This window comes from Brachyhypopomus gauderio, chromosome 21, assembly GCF_052324685.1.
Source record: "Brachyhypopomus gauderio isolate BG-103 chromosome 21, BGAUD_0.2, whole genome shotgun sequence".
Taxonomy (NCBI): Eukaryota; Metazoa; Chordata; class Actinopteri; order Gymnotiformes; family Hypopomidae; genus Brachyhypopomus; species Brachyhypopomus gauderio.
Genome location: NC_135231.1, coordinates 2737720 through 2758183, shown reverse-complemented (window position 1 = coordinate 2758183; position 20464 = coordinate 2737720). Strand labels below are relative to the sequence as shown.

General features: G+C 44.6%; 1 protein-coding gene across 5 annotated transcripts in view; it reads right to left on the bottom strand.

Annotated features, from left to right (window-relative positions):
• prkcbp1l (protein kinase C binding protein 1, like) overlaps nt 1-18841 on the bottom strand; it is a 21991-nt gene extending 3150 nt beyond the window's left edge. Inside the window, exons 1-15 of one of the 5 annotated variants that reach the window (XM_076983578.1) lie at nt 18689-18841; nt 14092-14162; nt 13644-13801; nt 12508-12729; nt 11870-11983; nt 10212-10304; nt 9990-10077; nt 9615-9670; nt 9427-9504; nt 9012-9127; nt 8034-8512; nt 7779-7886; nt 1553-1705; nt 285-797; nt 1-159 (exon numbers count right to left, since the gene is read on the bottom strand). The exon at nt 1-159 is cut by the window's left edge and continues 375 nt beyond it. In XM_076983578.1, coding sequence (XP_076839693.1) covers nt 1-159; nt 285-797; nt 1553-1705; nt 7779-7886; nt 8034-8512; nt 9012-9127; nt 9427-9504; nt 9615-9670; nt 9990-10077; nt 10212-10304; nt 11870-11983; nt 12508-12729; nt 13644-13801; nt 14092-14162; nt 18689-18702 — 2422 coding nt within the window. In that variant the 5' untranslated portion in view covers nt 18703-18841. Of the gene's footprint in view, nt 160-284; nt 798-1552; nt 1706-7778; nt 7887-8033; nt 8513-9011; nt 9128-9426; nt 9505-9614; nt 9671-9989; nt 10078-10211; nt 10305-11869; nt 11984-12507; nt 12730-13643; nt 13802-14091; nt 14163-15639; nt 16246-16841; nt 16923-18688 lie in introns of those variants that run through there. The other 4 variants (XM_076983581.1, XM_076983577.1, XM_076983579.1 and 1 more) reach the window with 4 other exon arrangements.
• Between the last annotated feature and the right edge of the window lie 1623 nt (nt 18842-20464).

Here is a 20464-nt window from a genome sequence, read left to right as displayed (position 1 = left end):
TACCTGGGAGGGCAGCAGTGGAGGTGGTGGTGGTGGAGGTGGAGGGCTGGGTGGGGTTGACGTTTGGTGGCTTGGCGGCTGACTGAGCGGAGTCCCTTGTGCTGGGATTGGATGAGGAGGAAGATGGTGCTGGAGAGACAGACACACTGGCAGCTTTTCCTAAAGAGACAGCAGAGAAGAAGACAGGAAGTTGAACACAGCTGATTTATGACCCACCAAAGAACATTACACCCAAATGCACACACACACACACGTACAGTCTAGAAGAAAGATGAAATGGCTACCTTCGGATTTGATGGCTGCTGGTTCTTTGGCCGCAGAGCTGGGAGCTGCAGGTGCTTCTCTTTTTGGTTTCTTCCTCTCACGTCCTCCATGCTCGTCGCCGAGATCAATCACCAGTTCTCTGTCTGAGTCTGAATCTCCTTCCAGGTCCCCAGCAGCCTTGACTTCCTGCCCAGCAGAAGACCTCTCTCTCTGGGCATGCTGCTGTGGGCTTGTCTTCGCCTTCTCCGGAGACTCCTTCTCCACAACGCTGATGGGCTTCTTTTTCGCAGGTGGCTCAGAGCCGGCCTTCTCTGCGGTGGTCTGAGAAGGGCCCTTGCCATCCTGCGGCTGAGAGGACGGAGGTCTCGGCCTCTTTTTGGACTCCTTATGGAGGCCATTGTCATGGTTGCCATTCTTTGGCTTGTGCTCCTCTTCACTGGCGTACTCACTGTCGCTGGAGTCGGACTTGTCCGAGTCGTCCGAGTCGCTATGCCCGACGCCCCTGTACACGTCGTCCGAGATCTCATCAATGCCTGCATAGTTCAGATCAGAAATCAGAAACCAATTGAATGGTTCCTCTCCGCCCCTTTACATTTGCCTTGTTAACATTACATTGTTTCAGGCAATGGTGGTGATGGTGTTTGGACACTAGGTGGCGAGTGGAGCTCCTAAATTTTGTTATAGTTGCATACTTAGCAAAGAAGACCAAACCGTATTATGTGGCTAATTTTGTTCCTTGAATTAAAGGTAAAAATGCGGGAGGGGCCTGCACAACACCACTCGACACCTAGAATAATTAACACCATTGCCACTTCATAACCCTATTTGATGTGGGAGGATTTCGTTTTTCGAGTTATTTGTAATATCAAGATTCACCTGTGCTAAAAATTCATGCATGCTAACTCGCTATCTAAGGTGATAGCTAATTAGCTGGCTTGTTCACTATTAGCTAAATGGTCATTACCATGTACTGGTTTGTGGGACAGGTGTTTATTGTGCGTGATTTGTTAGACAGTAATGCAATACTATATTATGTATAGTATATAGTACATTGGCAAGGAGACATTATGTGGGAGCGAGAGGAGGGCAGGTCAAACTCCCTTTGTGTAGTTCCAACCTTTGCATCAGTGGAACAAGAATGAGCAAGTGGTATTACGTGGCGAATTTTGTTCACTGAATTGTAGAAATGCCCCCCCTGCACACGTGGAGGTTCCTGTCTTTTCATGTGTGCTGTGGTAAAGGGTTGGCTGTAAACATCCGGAAGTCAGGCATGACTTGTGGCTCCTACCTAGCTGGGCCTTGCAGCTCTCAATGGTCTTGTCGAGACTCCTGGTGGGTTTCTTGGGTGAGATGAGGAGCGTAGGAGCCCCTTGCTGTTGCGACTGTAGCTGCTGTACACTCTCACTCAGCTCCTTCAGGTCCATGTCCGCTTTAACACGGTCTAGTAGTAGAATGTCCATGTCAGACATAACAAACCCTAAACTGCACTAGTTATTTCACATTTTACAATACATAAGCATTAATGAATTCAGAATACATATTCTGGAAGTGCAACACCAAGCGAAAATGAACCCAGATGGCATATGTAGTGGAGAAAGCCCTTTAATCTTCACTCTAGTCACCCTTTCTCTGGGTGACCCATGAACCATGACTATCCCTTTGGAATTCATGAACAGGCCTGTATCCAAGACTGCCCAAATTTTCTATGATTCTTATAACTCCATATTCCAAGATAGACATTGGACCAGTCACACCTGGCCCCGCCCTCACCTGTCACATGTTTTTGTTTTCGTGTTCCATGCGCTTTTGTTATTATTTCAGTTGTCATGCCTATTCATTTGTAACTCCACCCCTTGTAATTGGTCTCATGTGTGTCTAATTTAATTTCTTGATCTTGTTTCTCTGTTTTCTAGTGACATGGAGGTTAGGTAAATTGGCAGTCCTTAGAAAATTCTCAGTGCATGTTTATTTGTGACTGTGTGTGTCCAATAAACAGTTGTGTGTCTGTGCATGAATGTGTGCGTCTGTATGCCCAGTGGGGGATGGTGATCCTCTCTTCCCTTCCTGCTTCCCTTCAGTCCCCCTGGTAGAGAGTACGTTGTGCCCTGGCTGCTGCTTTTTGCTGGTGTGTGAATGGTAGCGAAAGATTGTACCTGTGCGACCTTGGGTTATTGAAAATATATTTAAAGATAGAAATATAAGTTTCATTCATTCATACGATTATGGATTTGCCCCTAATAAATATCACTCTTCTCAGCAAATACGTCTACCACGCAATCTCTCCAAAAACAACATTGACGTATACTGAATGACCAGCCTTACCAGGACGCAGCGAGAGAGCGAGACTCCGGTTTCATCTCCCAGAGCAGGAGATGCCACACCTCTAGTACCTGTTCCTGGTGTGGGAATAGCAATACTTCCAGTGCCTGATCCCAGCACAGGAGACTTCATGTCACTGGCTTCTGTTCCTGGCGAGGAATTTGCTTCCAAGCCTGTCCCCAATAGAGTGGAATGTCTTGGGGGGAGTATACTTCCACGCTAGGTCCTCGATGTCCGTCAGACCTTTCTCAGCAGTAATATGGGGAAGTTTGTGGACTTGGGGAGCCCTGGTGTGGAAGCCGGCACATTACAACGAGCAGCTGCAGTGGCTACTGTGGCCGTCCCCCAGGCACAAGAGGCCATCCTAGTTGCTGTCCCCAAGGCTCAAGAGGTGCCAGAGTGCTTCAGAGGCCACCTGGCCAGGTCCAGAGGCCACCCGCTGTACCCCAGAGGACGTAGAGCAGCACACCGGGCCTGGCAAAAAGGACGTTGTGCAGCCCACCTGGCCAGCCCCAGAGGACATCCCACAGCACGTCCAACTTGCTCCTATGGCCATGTCCCAATGTAGCTGCCCAAAGCCTCAGTTAGCTGCGACCCGCCACAGTTCCACAAGGCCTCCCGTGACTTTGCCACCAGCTTGTGGACCCACTAGGACTAATAATTTGACCCCTGTGTTTCTTCCCACTTCCATGCCTGTTATCACATGTTTGCCCAATTCAGTTCTTGATTTTGTTTTGGACCCTGTTACTGTCTCTGTATCTGACTCCATCTCCTTGCCTGTTCCTGTTGTTGTGTCTGCCACCGTACCCGTTTCCTTGTCTGTCCCTAGGTTTGTCACCCGTCTTGGTTTTCAAATTCTTACCTCTGTTCTCCCCTGTACTAGTCATCCCAATTCTTGTGTTTCCCTCTGCTGTGTTCCTGAATCTTCTCCTGTTCCCAGTTTTGTTCCTGTGTCTCCAGGTCCTTCTGTTGTTCCTCATCCTGTGTTGGTCTCGAGTCCTGCTCCTTATGTTGCTACATGCCCTGCCCAGCATCCTGTTTTTGTGATCCTGTTGCCATCACTCTGTTTCTGTACCATGTGCCTTCTCCAACTCCTCTTCCCTCCAGTTGCTCTTTTCGTCTTCCTAGGTCTTGTAGTCCTGGTTCTGATCCACTGTCTGTTCCCGCATCTCTTTCTGTTCCTTGGTTTGGCTCTCCTGCTCTGTCTCCTGGTTTATGTTCAGCCCCAGTTCCTGTGTCCTCAGCTGGTTACCGTTCTCCTGTTTCTTCTGTGTCTGTTGGTTATGTTCTCTCTGGTTGTGTTGCTCCCGTCTCTTCTCCTCTGGTTTCTCCTGTGATGTTTTTTGTGTTCTTTTTGTTCTGTTTAGCTTTGTTTGTGGTTTGTCTGTGTTTTTTGTTTCCTGTTATTTGGAGGGGTGTGGGGGTTGAGGGGTACTGTCTGGCCCCACCTCCACCTGTTAGTCATATCCTTGTTTTTGTGTTCCATGTGCTTTTGTTATTATTTCAGTTGTCACACCTATTAAATTGTAAGAATGTCCCTCGTTCTTGTGTGTATAGTTGAATCCCTTGATGATCTGTTGCTGGTCATTGCGTGAAGCCCCATGTTTCCAAGTCTTGGTTTTCTGCGCATGTTTCATGATGTACTTATGAGTCTGTGTGTTATATGTTTCATCATACTGGTAATCAGTGTTTCATGCTTGTGAGTTTGTTACATGGTTTGTTTGCATTTAGCCTGTGTTTTGTTGTGTTCTAGTAGTTATGTCTTCTCGTACCATATGCATTGGTAATTCATAGACTAATTCATATGACTATGATTATGGATTTGCCCCAATTAAATCTCGTTCTTCTCAGCACATACATCCGCCACACTATTGCACCAAAGCGCCCTCTGCGTTACAGGATCCTAACCCAGTCAGGAGCAAACAGGTCTACGAGACCAGTCTAGAGGCCTCTGCGTTACAGGACCCTAACCCAGTCTGGAGGGAACAGGTCTACGAGACCAGTCTAGAGACCTCTGCGTTACAGGACCCTAACCCATTCAGGAGGAAACAGGTCTACGAGACCAGTCTAGAGACCTCTGCTTGACAGGACCCTAACCCAGTCTGGAGGGAACAGGTCTACGAGACCAGTCTAGAGACCTCTGCGTTACAGGACCCTAACCCAGTCAGGAGGAAACGGGTCTACGAGACCAGTCTAGAGACCTCTGCGTTACAGGATCCTAACCCAGTCAGGATCAAACAGGTCTACAAGACCAGTCTAGAGACCTCTGCGTTACAGGAGCCTAACCCAGTCTGGAGGGAACAGGTCTACGAGACCAGTCTAGAGACCTTTGCGTTACAGGACCCTACCCCATTCAGGAGGAAACGGGTCTACGAGACCAGTCTAGAGACCTCTGCTTGACAGGACCCTAACCCAGTCTGGAGGGAACAGGTCTACGAGACCAGTCTAGAGACCTCTGCGTTACAGGACCCTAACCCAGTCAGGAGGAAACGGGTCTACGAGACCAGTCTAGAGACCTCTGCGTTACAGGATCCTAACCCAGTCAGGAGCAAACAGGTCTACGAGACCAGTCTAGAGACCTCTGCGTTACAGGAGCCTAACCCAGTCTGGAGGGAACAGGTCTACGAGACCAGTCTAGAGACCTTTGCGTTACAGGACCCTACCCCATTCAGAAGGAAACGGGTCTACGAGACCAGTCTAGAGACCTCTGTGTTACAGGACCCTACCCCATTCAGGAGGAAACGGGTCTACGAGACCAGTCTAGAGACCTCTGCGTTACAGGACCCTACCCCATTCAGGAGGAAACAGGTCAACGAGACCAGTCTAGAGACCTCTGCGTTACAGGAGTCTAACCCAGTCTGGAGGAAACAGGTCCACGAGACCAGTCTAGAGACCTCTGCGTTACAGGAGCCTAACCCAGTCTGGAGGGAACAGGTCTACGAGACCAGTCTAGAGACCTTTGCGTTACAGGACCCTACCCCATTCAGGAGGAAACGGGTCTACGAGACCAGTCTAGAGACCTCTGCTTGACAGGACCCTAACCCAGTCTGGAGGGAACAGGTCTACGAGACCAGTCTAGAGACCTCTGCGTTACAGGACCCTAACCCAGTCAGGAGGAAACGGGTCTACGAGACCAGTCTAGAGACCTCTGCGTTACAGGATCCTAACCCAGTCAGGAGCAAACAGGTCTACGAGACCAGTCTAGAGACCTCTGCGTTACAGGAGCCTAACCCAGTCTGGAGGGAACAGGTCTACGAGACCAGTCTAGAGACCTTTGCGTTACAGGACCCTACCCCATTCAGGAGGAAACGGGTCTACGAGACCAGTCTAGAGACCTCTGCGTTACAGGACCCTACCCCATTCAGGAGGAAACGGGTCTACGAGACCAGTCTAGAGACCTCTGCGTTACAGGACCCTACCCCATTCAGGAGGAAACAGGTCAACGAGACCAGTCTAGAGACCTCTGCGTTACAGGAGTCTAACCCAGTCTGGAGGAAACAGGTCCACGAGACCAGTCTAGAGACCTCTGCGTTACAGGAGCCTAACCCAGTCTGGAGGAAACAGGTCTACGAGACCAGTCTAGAGACACCAAGTTTGACATTAAAGAAGGGAAGGACCATTATCCTAGATGAAGAGTATAGGATCATTAGGTCTTGGAGCCACAGTTCCACTACACAACCATCCTATAGTACTTTGTGCCATCAGCACTAAAATAATGTTTAAATGCACAAAGAATGCACAGACTATGTGCTGTACTGTTGGAACACCATGTAACCTGTGTCTATGATTGATGTATGCCATCTATTTCCCCCTTCTGTGGGCCAATCATCTCTTTAGGAAAATGATAACTGTGTCATCTCAGCATTATGATTAAATATAGGTAATGACACCTCCACCACGATGACATCATGATGGGGTACCTAGGTCATGTGTAAGGGATTAAATTAACTTGCTAAGCTGTAACACTGGGGTGATATTTTTACCAAGTTATTTTGTGTATCTGGACAGTTTAGACATCATGTGCTTTAGGTTTGAATTTGTCCTAAGTACTCTTCTCTTGATGTGTGCCCATGATTTATCATGTGTTCTACATTACCCTGCATTTATGTTTGCTTATGTATTATCATATGCCCTATGTTACTCTGCATCTATATACAGCTCAGGATCCAGAATGACAAGTGATTACATTAGTTCCTAATTAGGTAACAGAATTTTCAGAAGTAGGTGTTTTCTTTGGCAGGGAAAGTACAAAAAGATATGCTTTCTGTTCTAGTTATCTTTTTTCATTTCATTGCATATTCATTAGATTTGAGATTGTAACCTCTGTTAGAATAACGTTAGATAAGGTCAGATAAGTACCATCTCATGAAGGGAAATAGTCTGTTCAAACCCTACAAAGAAATTTCAAATCAAAGCATCTAGAGAAGAAGACAATTTATATTTAGAAAATACTTACCGTAGTCATTTGTCTCATCTTTCAGTTTGTGTAGTTTGTCTGAACTCTTTTACTTTGCATTCACTAGCCGTTTTAAAGTCATCTTTATTTTTCTTTTGTCTTTTCCTTTCGTTAAATTAAAGTTCATTCTGTTTAGCCGACTGATGTTAATTAGCTTTTAGTATAACCATCAGTGTAGCTAAGGTCAGATTAGTTACATCCAGATAGTTCCAGTGATCGTGCACCTGCGAGCCTCGCTGTGACATCTTGCAAACTTTCTGAAATCTGGTAGTTCTTTCTGAAGTGTTGAATAGTCTAAATAAATGAATATCTCGGCTCATTTTGGCGTCTTTGGGCTCCCTGGAGAAAGACACTGGGTCGTGAAAGCACCAACGACAAGGCCGGAGCCCGTGGGTGCAAACCCGCGCTGGGACTCAATCCAGCACTCACATGCATCCCATATCCAGTGCCGTTGATCGCACGTTTACGGAGCGTTACCTTTTCTACGTTTTCTTGTTAGGATCCTTCTGCCCCTTTTCTGACATTTCACACAAAGCCTATATTTACTCATTGGTAATCGTTTGGTTTTGAGAATTTCACCCTCAGGTAATGACACCGATATAACATTATTTTCCCTGTACCCGTTAAACATCTATTTCCCTGTGTTCAAAGTGGTGCGCTGCTATCAACAATTCATCATTTCGAACCTTTGCTATGCACAACATGCTGAGACAGGCAGCACTGTTTTTGTAATACTCACCAAGATTGAGGTTGAGGATGCTGCCAGTGGCCTGAGTCCTTTCCTGTTTAACAGAAGCTGGAAGAGCGGGCCTGGGGCTGCCCGAGGTCTTCAGAGATCCAGGGGAGGCTGTGACATAAAAAGGAAGCGTATCCATTAACATTCCACGCAATAGGCTACAGATGAGATGGACATCATCCCATTAAGCACCCCAAGTCCCCTTCATTCAAGTCCCCTTGATGAAAGGTGAACATAAGCGTTCATTACACTGCGTACCTGTGCAATCCATAGAGTCTTCTCCTGCACTGTAGTGACTAGAAGGCATTCTCGTTCCTCGCTCTGATGCATCCTGTTCAAGGTCTGACCCCGTATGGACCGAGGAGTTGGTGCTCATTGGAGACCTGGGCATGTCCGTCAAAGAGATCCTACGTCCCGCCCCTGCTGGCATCATACTTTTGCCAAGGAGCATTTTGGGGGATGCGGTCATGTCGAAGTTGAACTTGACCTTGTCCTGCTTCTCCTGCATGACTGTGCCTTTGCGGGGGTTACTGGGGTCCAGCAGCATCTGGAACTGGTTGTTGGGCGTGTAGGGCGTTCTGAACGGGGCGTAATTGAAAATTCCATATTTCTTGCGGACGTTTTCCACGTAGACTTCCATCTCTTGCATGGCGCTGTTGAAGATACTTTTTGTCTTCTTTACAGAAAATGGAATCTCCTTCGACATAAGGTAACAGTTATTAATCGGCACCCAGGCTCTGGAAGAAAAAAACAAGCAAGATTTCATGTAGTCGACTGATATCAAGTTTGCAACCAGAATCCTAGTTTCTAAGGCTTTCCTACGTTTGGCCTGGGCTTTACAAACACAGTCAAGTACAATGATCACTGCAAAACAATTAAGTTGCTGTTGTTTTTGAACACTCCCTTTAATACTTAAGATTCCAAAGAAACATTTCAAAGTATCTAGGGTCCTGGGCCCTGACACGCTTCTTAAACGTTTAGAAATGAGTCAAAACAATGAGCTTGGCAATAATTTGTTAAGCTGTGTGCAGAAACCACAGAAGATGATCTGTGTGCAGAGCTGTATGTAGAAGCCAAGAGACCATAGTAGGTGATCTGTGTGTAGACACAACACTGGGTGATCTGTGTGCAGAGACCACAGGGGGTGATCTGTGTGTAGACACAACACTGGGTGATTCTGTGGGCAGAGCTGTGTGCAGAGGCCACAGCAGTGGGTTGGGTGTGCAGCCAGCTCACCTGTCATGCTGGCCAAAGAAACGTGCGTCCACCTGCCCGTCCTTATCCCGCAGGGCTTTAGCAGGCCAGAACGGAAAACCTTTCAGTTTGGCCCACACCAGTGGATGGGGCTGGGACTTAGAGTGTGCACGCACACACACACGCACACACACACACACACACACACACACACACACACACACACACACACACACACACACACACACACACACACACACACACACACACACACACACACAGAGTGTTATTAGACACCATTATCTATTCTTTGATTCCTGCCTCTGTATACATTTATTAAATAGCCAAAATCCTTTAAATGACACTTTAAATGACCTCATTCATCGAAGGTCATTCATTCTTGCACATAGATTAATGTATTGGTCCCAAAACAGGCTGGAAAAGTAGATCTGCTTACACAGGGTTCACAGAACCAATTGTCCCTCTTTTGGCAAGCTGACAGATAACACTCTGGGCAAACTTCAATTTCATTCATCTGGAGATGGAAAAAACAAACAAGCTTTGGAGAGTGTCTGAGTACAGCGGGGTTCCCTGCATGCTTCATTAAACATGTCATCATACCACATTCAAAAGTATGATACTTACTTCATGCTCACAGATCTTGACAATAACCTTTGCTGTTGCAGTCAGTTTATGATTCCCTGACAAAGAGACATTTCTAAAAGTTAGCAACAAGCACGTCTAATAAAGTATCCTTCATTACATTATAGAGAGGGTCAGTGTCACCAGAGAAATATTAGATCCGTTTTTGTTAAAACCTCAAAAGATAAAATTAGCTGTGACACTAGTTCCACTTTGTGTGTGTAGATTGCCATCGCAGTATTCAGCAGACAAGACGTCATTCTGGTCAGGGTGTATATCAAGTGTTTCAGTTGTGAGCTGCTGCTTTGGCCTCCAGGGGCCGCCAGTGAGCTGCATGGAAGACGAAATCAAATGACAAAGGATTACATCACAACTGACCTCCATTGTATATGATGCAGTTGTGCAGGATCCATTTCACGTCTGCCAAAAAGGCCTCTGTGCAACCATATATCATCTTCCTGATATTCTGTGGACAGAGCACTGATCAGTTTGTGGTCAGACATAGAGAACAGTACATAATCCTTTCCAAATAGACCTTTTGGCCACTGCATAGGTATAAGCAAAGAAAGAATAGTTTTCAGCACAGAAGATACAAATTACCTTTTCTAAGGTGCAAAGGTCCATGGGATGGAAAATATACTCTGCGTAGTCTGGGTGCTGCTCTAGAGACACGGGTTTCTGGAAGGGCTCCGTCTACACATCGGACATAACACGCAAGTACATTAATAATAATAATGATGATAATAATAATAATAAATGAAGCCAAACAAGTCTTATGTATGGCTTATGTAACACACAACACACACACCATTTTGCAGTTAGGCTCACTGAAGAAAGAAAAAGTATGTGAAGTCTTAAATTTACCAACTAGTGTTTAAACTGTTTAAAGCTGCCAACCAGGCGTTTACAGCTGCTTTGGTGGCATTTCGGCATATTCCTCTATACAAAACTGTGATGAATTTGGGGGTGACTTGCTGGAACAGCACGCCAGAACAGATGCTGCCACAGAATTTCAACAAGGCTATAATCTGGACTTTGATTTGGCCATTGAGAAAATACAGTTTATTCTATTTGAGCCTTTCCTGTGTTTCCTGTCTTCTTACAGCTTGTAATTCATTGTTCTCTAAAGTCTGCAAGCCAGATGCTGGAGCAGGTAACATGGTCCTATACCTCCATACTCCTTACACAACCCTCCATCACGCTTCACAGCTGGGATAGGGTTCCATGTTTGGTCATCTGTAGGGTTTATATTCAGTGTCTTATGTGCTGTGTACATATATGATAAAGTTAATCTTGATTTGCCCAGGGCTGTGGTTTCCTCATAGGTACCCTCATGTAGCAGTGCCCCCAGAGTACTCCGATTCCCAGAATACCTTGCTCCTCTGATTTCTGAATGCACCTGTAGCCCATTAGCTGCTGCCTATAAATACTTGTAAGTTCTACAGCCCTATTGCGAAGTCCTGTGTACCAAGCATTCTATTATCTACTCTCATCTATTCTGATCTAACCTGTTTTTTTGCCTTTTGTTTTTTTGCCTTTGCCATTGCTTTCTTCTGCTCATGTCTGTTTATGGTATTATAACATTTTGAAAGCAGTTTTCATGTTTTCAATGGATTTGAACTCTCTGGTTCTGACCCCATTTTGTCTTGCTACGACTGAGATGTTTTTTTCGTTATAGGCAAAGTCTGCATGCGTCTATATTCTTTTGAACATGTTACAGGCATCACAAGCAACCCCTGGTCAGGGTTAATCTTATTCTAGCCTGATGAAAACTGCAGACCCTTCTCTGCCATGGTGGGGACCTCTGTGCTTGGTTTTTTGGAGGACGATGACACCAACACAGTACTAATAGACAGATTCTTTAGAAACGGATCAGAATCTTTGTAAATCTTCCAGTCTTGCTTCTGCGACTTTATCCTAATGCCCTCTAAAATCTTGACTGGACTATACTGCATTATATTTACATATTGCAACAGCAACATGTTGTGAAGTACAGGTAGAGAAAACTGGTTCTGCTCATTTGACACTGTCTTGTCTTCTGATCTACTTCTGTGCTTTAGAAGATCAGATCATATTTTAGGCCCCCCGCGCAAACATTCAGGTGTTTCTATAGAGTTCACAAACATCTTTCAACTGTACCTATTGATGTTCAGTATGAAGAATCAGCTCTCGCTAATTGCAATACATGTTAAGTATAAAGAATTAACCATAGCGCAAGGTAAATCATGTGTAGATGACTTCTGATTGTGAAACCTCACCCCTGGCTGCTTCATTTTCTGCAGGGCAAACTTCAGCAGGTAAGACAACTGTTCCAGGTTTAGCATGGTCATGGCCTTGCTCTGGGTCTCAATGCATTCTGCTACTGTTATTTTCTGGAAAAAAACAGTTAGAGGCTTTTAGGACAGGACCTTTATACCTAAAGTACAGTGACTACTGCCAAAGCTAAGCTAGGAAACCTATGCAGTGGTAACTATAATTTTTCCTTTTACGACATCAAGATCAAGATTTAAGAATACGTCCGCTGGGCAGAATGGTTCGACAGATCTAACCCTTACCTATGTTAAGAGGAGAAATGACTTATGCATTAGTAACGTATCTATAGACTCTGTGGAACCTATCCGCATTTCCACTGCAAGTAACTGAAACCTTCACTAATTTAGCAAGTTTGTGCTCATAGGTAATTTGCTTCACAAATAACCTAATGAGGAACCAGCACAGCTGGTTAAGGAAGGTTTGTAAGAGCACTATGAGAAGGCAAGTCCTGACATCTCTTCAGATATGCAGCCGTTTCTCATTCGCTTCATTACTAATTAACTCGTACACTAGCGCTAGCTAGTGCCCTACGCTCGCAACGCTGCGCCCTACACCCTACGCCTCACTCTTTCCCACCGGGTACCTCACACTCAGGACAGAACCAGTCGCCCTCGGGCTCTGCGGCCAGTTTGAGGCACTTGGCGTGGTAGACGCGTGGGCAGAGCTCACAGCAGAGCACCTGCCCCTCGCGGTGGCACACCCAGCAGTAGAAGTCGTTCCTCCCGTCCTGCGGCACAACATCAACAGGGTCTGTGGTGAGTGCTGGCTGCTTGGCATAGTAAAAGGGACCATGTCTTAGCTCACACTGAAACGCAGGCAAGAGAGACAGGGGGAGCGGTCAAATAAACACACGGCACAAGACGACAGGGGAAAGAAGTAGCAAAGCTTCTGCAAAAGTCAACAAGAGCACAGGCAGTCAAGTACAGGTAGTGGGGTCACAAGCATGGGGCAGACGACCCTCCTGCTAGAGAGACGAGTGGAAGAAGTTCAAACCCATGAGAACAACGGGTGATGCGCTGGATTTTAGCTTTAAATGTGCCGATCTGGGCTTGGAGCACAGACGTCTCTCTCTCCAGGAGGAGGGTATACTGCTTTTGTCATAAAGCTACAGATACCAATTACAGATACAAACTGCCACTTACAGCATTCAAAAATGGCAATGTTGTTCCCGAGGATTAGAAAACTCCAAAATAGCATAATGCTAACTATACATTTGATTAAGAATATTTATCATTTTAAATATTAAATTTTATTATAAAAAAATTTATAAATTCAGTCTTCAGTTCTGCACTTGGTATCTTGCATGATATTTACAAAAGCTACAGTGCACCAACACAACACTCCAAATGCAGCATTATATAAAATTCATTCATAATAGTGCCAATAAATTGAGTTAGGATCTTGTTGAATGATAAACCAGATCTAAACCTTTCATCTATAAAAGCTCAATCCAAAGTAAATCACAAGACAGTACTTGGTTAAATTGTTCTCCATTTCTTCAAGAATTGGTCACATATTCAAGATCAGATGTTTGAAAAACTACAATCAAACTCCAGTGTCCTGACCATTTTACACAGCTTGTGCTTGAGCACATTAAAACAAACTATCTTATTAACACTCAGTATGACAATTCATTAGTTGTTTATTATGCTTATTGTGGAAGAGAAAATCTAAACCGGAAAGAAAATATCTGAGATATTGAATTAGGCTGGAATCTACCTGATCTTTGTTGTTGGTGACTAATCCAGGTTTCTTTTTCTTCTTGATGGCACTAGGAGATGTGTCAGATGGTGAGTGTCCATTTGAGGAGTGAGGGGGACTAGGGGCTTTCCGCTTCTGAGCAGCAAGTGCTGATTCTGCTGATCCTAGATCAGGGACTTTGCATAGTGATAAAGGTAATTTTAAATTAGTCTGTATGAAAAAGCCATTGTACACATAGATACAAAAAGGCACCAAGTGTATACTCTAGAGGCCTGACTGTACAACCTTTTCATAACCCACTCACTGTTATGCTCTCTAACCGTTATCATCAAGGCTATTCGTTTGCAGAAGGACCTTTTCCTATGCACTGCTCAACAGCTCCTCCATAGAAACTAAAAGTGGTTTCTTCTGTTATAGCAGAAACAAATGGCATACAAATGCCTTATCGAACAAATATCAAACTTACCCTTAGGTGGTATTGATACCTCCATCCCTTCACCGACATCAGACTCTGTCTTAATCTCCTCCTCAGCCAAACTAGTGTAAGAAAAAAGGGGGTAAATCAGACAGGGAACACCAGAGAGACAACAACAGTATGAGAAGGACAGATCAAGTCTCATAAGGTTCAATCCTCAGATAGAAAGCTGAGGTGATGCAACTGAATCCCGAGAGCTCTGTTGTTGTTTAGTATAACAGAGTACCATTCCAGCTCACACCAGCACAGGCCCTCAATGGCCGTCTATGGTCGTCTTAAACTTTTCCGCTCATCTTGCAAATGCCAATGTGTGAAGGTCCTCTTAGTCTCGGGCACTTTTAAGGTTTTGCATACATATACATTGTACACCAGAGCGCTGATACTCCAGACAACAGCAAAATACCCATTTCCCTGGCGACACATTCTTGTTCCCGCTGGGCCAGGGATTTTCATGAGGATTACCTTTTTGTACGAGGCCAGTACCAAAGGGTTAAGCGTCTCCTAGCCAACTGGGCTAGCTCTGCTGATTACTTCAACTCATTAGTCCCATTACACAACAAAACGATGAGAGGACTTGACTAATACTTCAAGGAGTCCTCTCAAATCTGATGGGATAATGCCAAACACCATCAACCGCTGCCAGACCCTTTGGAGGTAGCTGGGGGCACCAAGCACTGTACTAAGACAATAAAAGTGAGACTGACCTGCAAATGCAGAGTCCCTAGTCCATTTAAGCAGCTCCCCAAATTCTCATTTGCCTAAGGCATTTGGGCTCGCTTAAAAAAAAAAAGAAAAAAGACAAAGACAGGACCCTAATTATCTGGCCAGAATGCCTGGCCCACGGTTTCAGCGAATGGGGCAGGGAAAGGAGGGGTGTGGGTGTCATGGCCGACACGCTGCTCCTCCAACACTCTGCCCTTGCTCATCTCGTCCGGCCACAATGGGGAACACGTCCTACAACTTAGGCCTCATTTAGCTGAGAGCAGGCAAGTCCACGGGGGTCAGACCAAGGTCCAAGGGGGGGGGATGGGCCTAAGGTAAAGAAAAGGTCTCCTTGGAAAGGGATGGGTAAAGGATAGGTAAAGGAACTAGACCACAGGAAGGATAAAGACCTAAGGCTCTTGCTATGGAGCACTTCTTATCCGCACTCCATTAGCGCGACAACCGAAACCAGAGCTGAAACCCTATCCTCCCCATGCCTTTCTTTTGCAACGAAGATCCAAAAGGTATAAACTGGAATTAGCATGATGGCAGACAAAGGCGTCTGTCATGCCACAGGATGAGAAACCAGCATTAAAAAAAATCCATGTCCTGTTGAGTCTGGAATGAGAGGGTGTGTCAGGTAATAATGTGTCATGGCCAACACATTCTCTTTGTTTTAGTGGTAGAGCAGTACTAGGCAAAGAGAGCTTAAAGCAAACACCTCCAACATTTATCATGCAGTTCCAGTACACAAAAGATCAACGTTGAAGGTCACCTGGACTGACAGAGATTAAAAAGGGCCACAACCCATTATCCATGGCAAGGACCATAACTCACCTGATCACAAGTAGGCCTCAACAGTCCAGATGTTGTGTAAATTGTTCTGTCAGATAAAAGTACCACCAACAAGGTGGAATTTTGCTGGTGTAGGGAGTGATTACCAGAAAATGTGATTCGGAAAAGCCTGAGAGGAGAGTAAAAAAGTAATGTCTTGGCAGGCCATGGGGCCTTTCCCTGCTGACCTATAGTGAGTATATGTGTGCCATCACTGGCAAGGCCTGGTGGTGTGGTCACAAAGTCCAGGCTGCCAGCTTTTGGTAGAGACGGATCTTAGATGAAAATACCAGCGCAAACAGGAAAACAGGTCCTGGAATCGATCCACAGGCTGCTAAAGGACTTGCTCAGAGGCGAAAAACTGCCACACTGCCACAGTCAGCTCCACCAAACGTACACACATATACAGACAAAAAAAAATCAAACCAGAAAAAGGACAAAGTCTTCTAGAATGTTCTAAGGAGTCGAACGACTGCTCTCAACGTCAACAAAGGCCATCCAATCGGAGGGCCCGTCGGCAGAGAAGAAATGGAGAGAAAGGCGGCTGTGAATGTGGAGATAACTGGTCAGAGAGTGAGTGTGCTGAGGTCTCTTTTTCCCCCGTCTCGCTCTCTCTCTCTCTCTCTCTCCTCACAGGAAATGAGAATGGCTGCTGCTTCCCCTCCCCCACAGCTCTGCTGAGCGTCCCCTCCCCCCTCCCTTTAGGCCTGATCTGGCACGTCCACAGGAGCTTTACAGTAAACAGGAGAGCGAGAGAGAGGCTGTCAGTATAGGTCAATCTCTAGAAACATAAACAAGAAAGACGCGGCAAAAGGCAAATACGTGAGCAAACCATAACCTAAAAGGCAGTTTTACAGAGTGAGGAGAGTAGCTTAAACACCTAAACAGAAACACACAGGACTCCTTTTATGCACTAATAAAAAATGCAAAAAATTACATTATTCCAACATAATTTGAATATTTCTCTTTCGTCGGTTACGCTGAAAACCTCTTCAACCCCACATGTGGTGGATTCCCCTGAAACCACAAAAATCTTAAGCGCTTTCCTTGACAGAAACATGACTTGCAACACCAGCTGTTCCAGGCAGCACAGAAGCTATCTTATTTAAAACCATTACTTTCGATTTTGGAAAGATTTTATGAAGAAAGACTTAATGTCTTTCTACTAACTGTCCTTCAGAATAACCAGAAATGTATGATCATACCTTTTCTTAATGTACAAAGCTGATGCATTTTCCATTTGGTGACCTGTGCTTGTGAATCAAAGATGGTTGTGTAATTTTCCAGAACAGGCCCTCTTTCTGCTGCTCTGGCTGTGTTCCATGTCTCCAATTGGCTGAGATACTGACATAAAGCCATCTGATTGGGTGACTGTTTGCTGCCATACTATCCTGTTTATAATCCACTTTCTTTCATAAGAACATACCAAAATGCACTAATTCTATATAAAATCTACCGATATCAGATAATTATAATCAGAGACAAAGATCCCGTTTAACCTTACTTCAGTCATATGGTTAAAATTTATGCATTAATTTTTTCTATTTATGTTTTCCACTATTTATTTTCTTTAGGTTTCTCTCTATAAGCATAATCTAACAAAAGAAGAGTAAAAGGGGATAACGAGAAATTTGCGTTTTGTGGCCTTTTCACGTTTGATTTCCTTTGTCTGAAGACAATGGCTTGAAACGCTTGTACTTAGTCCCTTGTTTATCATTTAGGGTCACTGTGATTCTCCTAATCCTTTTATCAGAGATGAAAAACCCTCTTAGACATACTGGAGTCCATTCAACAAAAAAAAATTACTATTAACCACATCTACAGAAAGACTGACGTCACGCAGAAGTAAAATAAAAGAAACTGAATTATAATATAATGAAGACAAGGTAATGATGGAATAATATCAGCACAAAGTCATCTCTGTGGATCAACAAACACCCAGCACGTAGTTGCTTAAGAGAGAATGTAACAATGTCGGGCCGCCCGTGTGGCTGTGTGCTGAGAACGTAGAGCAGGCTGTTTCATTGTGTGTCCTAGAACACAGCCACAGGACGAACAGGCTTTATGTTAAAAACCCTCGTTTCAACACTAAAGCTGGTCCCGCACGAGACAGCTGGTTCTGACTCAAGAACAGGGTCTGCGTAGGTCTGAACAGGGTCTGCGTAGGGCGGCCATGTCTGAGAATCTTGCCAGTGTCACACATGCACTCCCAGTGGATCCTCCAGATTTTTCCCCGCAGAGAGATGGGGAGATATGACAGGCAAGGGAAGTGTGCAAACATGCCCGATTCATTCTTAATGATTCTCGACCTTTGCTCATCGAACTGCAACTAACAAAAATAAACAACTGGATTTAATAACTGGTAATCAGATAAAAAAAAGATATAGACTACAGAAATGAACATTGTTGTTTGAATGGGATGACGAAGTATACCGAATTACAAAATCTGCAAGGCATTTGTCATGCACAGGTTGGTAGCTGTAGACACCAATGACGTTATAGGTCTTTGTTCCATAACACCGGCGGGCACCAGCAGTCCTTTCTGTTTCATATGCCACCATTTTCTCTGCCACGCTCAGTGACACGAAAGCAGACAATAGGCCCAGGCAGCCAGCTCACAAAGGAGCTCCAGCACCCCGGATCCCCACCCCCACCCACCGGCCCCTTCTCCCTGCTGCAGCCAGGGCGAAATGGGGCAGGAGAGGGCCTTGCCCTCCACCCCACCTAAACTCCAGGGGGAATGCACCTTTTTGCCAGATGTTTGTTTGCCACTTCAGCAATGAGTAATGGCTGACTGAGTTTGCTCTGCGATCATGTGACGTGCACAGGCCAAAGCTCAGGAGTGAGCAGCATAGAGAAAAGCCTGCTTTTCCTCCTTAGGCCTCACCCCCCCCCCCCTCTTCTATCCCTCCCCTTTGCCCTGTTTTTTTTCTGTGTGAGAGGCCTTGCCAGGCCTTTAACTGTAGATCCAGAAACTGAAAATGAACAGTTGTTAACAGGCAACATAAGTAGTCAAAAGTCAGACAAGGAGATAATAAAACAGAAAGCTTACCTCTGTGGATGCATGGCTGAAAAGTGTAATGTCAATACTTATGAAACATGGAGGACAGTCTCTGCCTTTAGACAAGGGAGGGCTCGCCTCTCCACACTCAGCGCTCAGGCCTGTGTGATCAGAGCTGGGCCGTGACTGGCTACCCTCCCACTGACAGGATGTAAGGCCACAGCTGATTGGCCAAATGGCTTCCTGAGTAATTATCTTTGTTCAGCGCTGGCAGGAGCAGGCAGAAAGCAGAGGGAGTGAGGGAAAGAGAAAACTAGGCCGCGTTAAAAAAATAAACGTTAAAATGGCTTTCTTTGAAACAGAACCGACTTCAGAATTGCTTATTACAACCAGGAAACACCAAAATCTGCTGTTTTATGTCGAAAGATTAGACATGAAGGCTTTTTTTGTTGAAGACTGTCGCCGCAGGCTTTTGATAAATCCCTCCCCCTACCACAGCCATGAGGAGACAGTTTTATGTAGTGAAAAAAGATAACAGCACAGCAGGTACATACACTACTTTAATAGAATTCTTATTTATAAGTGCTTTCTAAGATATCCAATGTCACTGAACTACCATCTGCAGTTTACCCAATATAGTATTTATATTAACATTTGCTGTATTTTGAGACCAATACCTGTGTCCCTGTATTTTAAATAGCCTTTCCCCTCTGATTTATTCATGGTTGCTGTACGGTTCAGCTTAATTTCCATGTTATTTAGACACACTTTTTATTATAAAGAAACCGACAATTTATTAATTCAGTTGCAGTTTGCGTGTTATACCTTGTTTATAGCTTGTGTTCTGAGATCATGTGCTCTGTTAGGTTAGGCGATAGCGTCGGCCTGGTGTCAGTAACCGGGTGTCTGTAAATACTACTGCTCACCTAAATTATTTAAAGCTTTCGGATGGTAGAGTGCAGGTTTTGTAACATCGGGAATCTATGGACATTCAGGTTCTATTATTAAAAGGACACAAAGTATCAGTAGAACTCAATGTTCAACACTGGTCTGGATTTTGTATGCGAGGTTCTTTTTAAATGTTTGTTACACGATACTGTCACCTAGTGGGAAAAAAAGGAATAGTACTATTATGGCTCTTTGGCCAGTAGGTATACTGTATGCCTTGAAATTCGAGTAATGTCTACAAAATGGTGCAAGATAAAAAGTTAGATTTTTTGTGCTTTAAACATTAAATACTTTTGTAAAAAGTATTTTTTTTTTTACATACATACAGTATTTGCATTTTAGATATTCAACCGGCCATTGGTAAGGTCCATGCCTGTTTTATTAAGGATTTGAAAAGTCGTAAGGCATTTTAATTCTTATGGACATTGTATTAATAATATATCTATTTGCATTGCTATTTGTTGCTATGGCAGCAGTAAAACGAGGAAACTTCGCTGTTGGAACTTTAAAACCCTGTGGAATGAGTGATGTCATTCTAACATTTACTGTTAACATTTATAAGATGGGGCTCCTCCCTAATTCAGAAGCACTGTACTTGCTGATGAACAGCTGATGAAGGACCTCTGTGCAAAACAAAATACCCCCCCCCCTCTCTAATCTATACACACACACACACACACACACACACACACACACACACACACACACACACACACACACACACACACACACACACACACACACATATATATAACACTAAAATGTCTCAATTAATAAAAATCTTTTAAATCAGTTGAAAATCTCTCATTTCTACCTGTTGTCTGTTCCATTTGCACAAGAGCAGTTAAAATTGATTCACAATCAGTGTTGCTTCCTATC